Source organism: Rhipicephalus microplus, chromosome X (genome assembly GCF_043290135.1).
Source record: "Rhipicephalus microplus isolate Deutch F79 chromosome X, USDA_Rmic, whole genome shotgun sequence".
NCBI classification, from domain to species: Eukaryota; Metazoa; Arthropoda; class Arachnida; order Ixodida; family Ixodidae; genus Rhipicephalus; species Rhipicephalus microplus.
In genome coordinates this window covers 22,517,407-22,524,030 of record NC_134710.1, presented here as the reverse complement: position 1 = coordinate 22,524,030, position 6,624 = coordinate 22,517,407, and the positions used below count along the sequence as shown (strand labels likewise).

The window sequence follows — 6,624 nt, the reverse complement described above, 5'->3', positions numbered from 1 at the left end:
TAGCCACCTCTAGTTTAGTTCTTGCAGTGTTCACTAGATGGCGGTACGGTCCCCTGTATGTAGCCACCTCTAGTTTAGTTCTTGCAGTGTTCACTAGATGGCGGTACCGTCTCCTGTATGTAGCCACCCCTCGTTTAGTTCTTGTAGTGTTTACTAGATGGTGGTACTTGTAGCTGATGATGAAAAGATGCAAGATGTTATAAACTAGAAAGCGGTACTTGTAGTTGATGAAAGACGCGAGATCTTATAAAATAGGAATGATGTCACATATGGCGCGTGTCATTGGTTGAAGGCAATCGTTCGATTTAGTGCGGCGACGTACGCTAGGGGGAGCGATGTAATGAAATCGAGTAGGGTGCCTTGATGCCCGCGCGCTCCGCTGAGGGTGAGGACAGCCGCGTCGTCTGCTACGACGGCCGCCATTACGGCTCCTGCCGTAGTGGGGCAGCATGCGAAGCGCATTACCGCTTGCGGTGCTCGCGTATGGTAGGAAAGAAGTACTCGTTGGCGAGCTTTTTTTTTTGGTGCAACTTGGACACCTCTTAGTGCTGTTGTTGCCTAATTGTTAAATGGAACAACGCACGTCATACAAACTGGTGGCCTGTGCTTGTACAATGCGCCAGGGGCTGACATAGACTGAATGAAATGAGCCACGAACTCCCACACCAGAAAGATTCGCGTTAAACCGTTGTCGTCGTTAAGACGGAGGGGCGCATGAACTTTTATTACTACGCTTGCTGAAAGGAATGCAATATTTGGGTCTTTGTGAATCAGCCGAATAGCAAAGGCAGGAATCGCTGTACTTTATATACTTGCGTGTGTGTGTATATATAACACACACACACACACACACGCACACACACACATTATCTGACATTCGGTACCACCTTCCCCTGCCTCACCATTTCATGCACTGTGCAGGCAGCATACCCGAGAGTAACATGCTTTACCAGTGTACCTTTATGAAACGACACCCACGATTTCAGTGAACAGGCCATTTATTTGTGCGCCTTAATGCTGCGTTGTCCCACTAGTGAAAATCAAAGTCAGATACAAGACAAACCAAATGCAGTACGAAATGAAATGTTTAAAAATAAAAAATGCAAGAGTCAAAAGCGTGCCCACGTGAGCCGAAACCTTTTAAGCATACAGCTTATCTTGGCGTGTCCATTTCTCATGAGAGGTTGACGCCGGCACATGTTTTGCTTGCATGTCCATTGCAACTCCCGACTGGAACCTGCCGAAGGTGAATGCGCAGCCTTATTCTTGCGTACCTCTCTGTGAGCAGTCGGTATATACTGTCCTCGTGCTCCGCGCATACACACAAGCTGCGGCGGTGCACCTTGTTTAGGTATGCGGTGAGTGAACGAAGCGGCGACTTCATCGTGACTACTTTGTCCGTGCACCAAGAGTTTATGGCAGCAAAATGCTCCTCATAGTCTATCAAGGCTTTCATAACTCCCTTGCTGGGGTAGATGAGGTTGCCTCCATCTGAAACGTACTCTTTCAGTGCTGTCAGCGAAGCATGCTCGTCGTTGGCAGTTCCAAGGAGAGCATCTTTGCATTTTGCGCACTTCACAGATGTCAAAATTCCCTTCAAAATAAATCCTCCTAGGTAAAAGAGAATACTGCATTCTGTGGACGACAATCCTTCGATGAACAAAATCTCTGAATCATCGATTTCTTGAGCTTCCTTCTCGACGCAGGCTTCCTTCCCCTGGGATAGCAGGTCCACCAGGTACTCCCTGTCATCAAGCTCGTAGCTGGTCGTCCTCGGTGTATGCAAAAATTGGCTTACGCTCACCAGTCTCAGAGCGCACTTGAGATCGTAGGCATTGGGAACCGGCTTCATAAGCCGCACCACAGAAAAGAGGTTCTCTAAGCAGTCCTGCAGGAGCCTGCTCGTAAGAAAAAACTCATAGCCTTCGTCTCCTAAAAGAACGTCTTGGAGGCGAAGTACAACTGTAGTTGATATGAGTACACCTGCTTGCGACGGTTTCCAATGGGATGTGGCACCCATTTTCATAGTTCTGATGGTTTCTATTGCTGTGTGTAATGTATCTAGGGCTTCGGAGTACTTAGCCCTACTTCTCCGACTCAGGGCCAGTGTTGGATGCCGCGAAGACATCAGTGCATACCATTTTGAAATCAGCTCCATGAACCAAGCTGTTGTTTCTGCTTCCTGTTTAAGAACTCCTTCCTTTATAAGGAATCTGATAGCTGGGGGAGCTTCCCGAAAAAGTTGTACAGCGACACCAACCTTCATTTTGGTGAAGTGGCCTGCGCTGGTGTGCATTTCGGATAAGTTTGGGGCTACCTTCAGTTCTCTTTTAGAATCTTCTTCGAGCACAGCCTGAACATATTCCAAGTTGACTTGTGAAGAAGGCAGGCCATGTTTGGCAACTGTGGCCTCACTCAACGTGAAAACTTCTGAGCTCAAGAGCTGGCCTCTGAGGTTCTTCAAGACGTGAGCCGGATCAGCAATGAAAAAAAGTTCCTTCCCGTCCATGCACGGATGAGGTATGGAGCACACCGTGGAAGAATCTCTGTGACTGGAAAAGGCGAATTCCCTCCACATTGCGCGGTTTGCCGAGCCCATGTCACATGTGATTGCGTGAACTCTCAGATATATTTGACTGCACAGCTGTACTAGTTCCAACACATAGTTTTTCAGCAAGCCGCCATCGATGTTTCTTCCGGTAAATTCATATGCAATCACCTGCTTCCATCGCTGGTTAAGTCCGCCCAACATAAATACCAGAGCATGAACCGCAGGCTCTTCAGGCTTCGGAGGAAGAGTTATTCCTCCGAGAAGTGCGTCTTCAGCCCGATCTAGCTCAAACCCCGGCACTATCTCCATTTCATCCAAAAAAAGGACGCAGTCCTTTTCTACATCCTCCATGGTCTCGGCTTTGCATTTCATAACGTCTATCACTTCGTGAAGAACGCCTGGGAGAAACTTCAAATTTTGAATCCTCCGTGCGAGCGTTCTTTTGGATGGGAGAGGATATCCCATTTTTCTCAAAGTTTCATATCCGGTTGTTCCACAAGCAAACTTAATTTGAAGGCCTTGCTTGACAGTGTGCGGAGACCAAGAGTTCCCCAAGCTGCTGCTCCTTGAGAGAGCGCGTACTTGATCGTCGTTGAGAAATTTCATATTTTGCGAAATATTTGTTGCCTCAGTCTCGAGTTTTTGCACTTTTTTCTTGAGACCACTAATGGTGTTCTTGGCTGTGTCATGATGTTGCTGAAGTTCAGAGTACTTTCTTGTAAGGTCAGCAAGCTTCTTCTTCAGTTCTGCTGATTCTGCAGTAGAATTTGATGTCTCACCAGCCGCTGCATTAACTTCTCTTGAATCTGCATCACTAGTGTTCGCTGACAGTTCAACAACGGCGTCGTCAACTTCCATGGTGTCGTGCCCATAACACGATGTTCCTTGCCGTGTAGATTCAGGAACGGCGTGGTTTTGTGGGGTCTCTAGGGTAGTTTTAACTGCAGCTGGATATTGACGCAGACCAGGAGGAGATTTGTTGGTCTCGTTGCTGGAGGGTGCAGGCACAGTTCTTTCTTTTGGTGGCTTTCGTTCCTTAGGCAGTGCTGCAAGCAGAAATGTATGTATTCATGAACATATTCAAGCAATGCCAGTTCATGTCTAGCTTGTTAATTGTGACCGATATAGTGCACGTCTCACGGCTTAAGCCATACTTCTCACGCCCCGAGAATTGATCGCACCGGGACGGTGCTTCTGCCGCCGGCGGGTAATGTCACGGGCTAAGTAGATGCCTGAGGATAACGACGACGAAGTGCTGAACGGGAACGTGCTCGGACTGCAGCAGCGTCGTACGCATTAGCTCGCCAGTATATTCGCCAGTACACATTTGTTCATCAGTGTATACTTTATTCCCCGTAACAATATTAGCAGTATTTTTCGATTTTGCGTGGTGTGGTTCACATTTTTGTGTTCGCATTTCCTAGCTTTGTCCGTGACTGCATTTCCATAATTTATGCACTAATGTGGACGCAGCATATGAGGACCTATTTGGTGTTAGCTTCGTAGAAATCCCAGGTACATAGAGTACTTGCAACTGGTGCTGCTTTATGTAATGCAAGAAAAAAGTTCAATCTTACGTTTGAATGTGAACAAAGTTGGGACGGCATTTGGTTTCAACTTCTTCCAGCCATCCGCACGATGTTGCTCATAGTTGTTCTCTTCAAAGTGAGCCTGCAAATAAAACCAGAATTGGAAATTAACACACTGGCAGAAGAAAAACGAATGTCTGTCACTGTCAATAAACAAGATTTCATGTATGCATTCAGTATGATTTGCAGCAGGAACTAGCAGCAACTTTGAAGCACAAAAAGAAGGAAACTAATTGAGCTCACGCGCGCTTTCACGTAAGCCACTTCAGTGAGCGCGATCATAGACCCAGCCTGCTGTTATAATAACCCTTTCAATTTTCGCACTGAAAATCTGTAAGGATTCCTGAATTCATGTGAATAAAATATTAGTCTATTGTGCCGACAAAGGACCAGGTCTGATTTTATAGCGAGCGTTACAGATTTCGTTCTATCGAAAGCTTTGTACCCAAGCCTCCAAGTTCCCAATGCAATCGAATTTATTTGTCAGGTAAAAATGACAACACTCCGTAACAGCGCTTGTTTTGTTCGTCACTGAAGTGTTCCTGATTCCCAAGTATACATACGACGATACACACAAGACGGGCAGAAGTCCGGCCTCGTAATATTACGAGTTTTTCGCAGGAACAGCATGTTTATGTTCAAACGGCTTAATTTCACAAGAGGCGTTCAAATTTCGACCGATCAGTGCCAACGCGTGCACGAATAAACATGGGCAGGCCTCGTAAGCGTTGTGAAATCCCCCTACCACGCACCCGAGCCTATGTTAATTCCCTGCGAGGCCATATGCGCGCATTTCACGTACAATTTCCTCTTATGTGAATTACGTGAACTCTATACGTGCCGTACTCTTGAAGTTCGGCAGCAGTCAGGCGCCGTCAGATTTCCGTACTCGCTCGCCGGCACGCGGCCTGAACTCACTCCCCGTTTTCTGCCCTTGCATATAATTTTCTCCCTCCTCCACTTTCTAAATTCTCATCTGTTTAACTACACCTCCTGCGTCCCCATCTCTTGCCTACTTTTCGTTCAGCTCAACTCCGCCAGCACCCGGTCGACGCGTACGCTGTCGGGGCGAGTTGGTGAGCGAGTACGGCAATTTCACGAAGTCTGTCTTCGGGCTGCGAGGCGGACGGTCACGACAGCGGCAGCCGGTCTCGCGAGCAAAATAGCTGCGAAGCGCAGTGCACGAAATTAACAGCCTCGGGTAGGGGGTGGGAAGGATTTCACAACGCTGCTGCCAAGGCAACACTTTCCCGTGCAAGGGCACTGAAACTAGTCGCAATTCCTATGAATGTAGTAGCACACTCGAGGCCCTTGAACCAGCATGAAATGTTATCGACACGGGGGCTTCCGAAGCCCCCGTACTTGACGCATTATCTTAAAGCGTGATCTTTTAACACGAGCACGCCGCACAGTACCCTGCACGACGTTTGGCTGTCCTGCGTTTACATTGCGCACCTAAATAAAAAACAACGGCGCCCTAAATAATGCTGACCAGTCAGAATACGACGCACTAAAAAAAAATGTTTACTTACGCTGCATACGTGCGACGTATTAGTCGGTTGCCACTTGTCTCGTTTGATTTTAACGGTCCAAAGAAGCCTTCTTTTTGGGTCTCTTGGAAACCGGTACAACTTCCATCCGTTTCTCGAGTGATTCGAGCACTGCGGCACGCAGCAGCCGGGCATGGTGATGCGGAGATGGGTGCATAAAACTGTAAGGGAATGAACACTGCCCAACAACACCTCACACGCCAAGCACGAACTACCGGCCGGAGGCGCCAAAATGGCGGTCGCGCTGGCGCCGAAGCCGAGGCGGCGGCATCTGCCCTTGCAAAAGCTGACACCACTCTAAGCGGGGGCGCGCGCATCGAGGCACTCTAAAATCGAGTGGGCAAAATGTACAGAGGATTCATGGTTTACCAGGTTTACCTCCGGAGCTTCGCCCACTCATCATCATTCACTTCGTGGATATGGCGGAATTCTCCTCCTACCTACTTCTAAACTTTTTCGAAAGACCTTTGCCAGAACAGTCAGTGCTCGAAAGGCGACATGACCTGTCTTTGCACAGAAAATCAGTGAAAGCCTTATTCAATTTTTCACGTCTTAGTGGCCTTTCGAATAGGCTATAGCACTCCCGCTCTCCTGTTATTTTTCGCTGGTTTACTTTGCTCTTCCCTTTCTCATCTTCCACATTACCCTTGTGCAGGGTAGCAAACCGAACGTACTAATTTTTGGCTACCCCCCCTACCTTCCCCTCATTTTATTCACTCTCTTGTTGTGCCCTCCTGGGTGGTGAAAATTATAGGAGAATTCGCGAAAAAAAGATGCGTTTTTCAAACAATTATAGCTCTGTGAGGGCGATGCCCAGAGCCGGCTTCTGGGGCTCGTGGGAAATAGTATTTCTCCGTGTTTGAATTCTCCGTGCGCTTCAGCTGTCTCCTCAATGAATACATTTGCACAAACAAACATTTGAGGGTTGTCTTGA

At 47.7% G+C, this 6,624-nt stretch overlaps 1 protein-coding gene across 1 annotated transcript; it reads right to left on the bottom strand.

Annotated features, from left to right (window-relative positions):
• Positions 1-979: 979 nt before the first annotated feature.
• On the bottom strand, positions 980-5,921 carry LOC142777481 (uncharacterized). Its single transcript, XM_075881951.1, has 3 exons — positions 5,673-5,921; positions 4,129-4,222; positions 980-3,597 (listed from the first exon to the last, which is right to left on the bottom strand). The coding sequence occupies exons 1-3, from the start codon at positions 5,823-5,825 to the stop codon at positions 1,175-1,177; spliced, it is 2,670 nt and encodes an 889-aa protein (XP_075738066.1). The 5' UTR covers positions 5,826-5,921; the 3' UTR covers positions 980-1,174.
• Between the last annotated feature and the right edge of the window lie 703 nt (positions 5,922-6,624).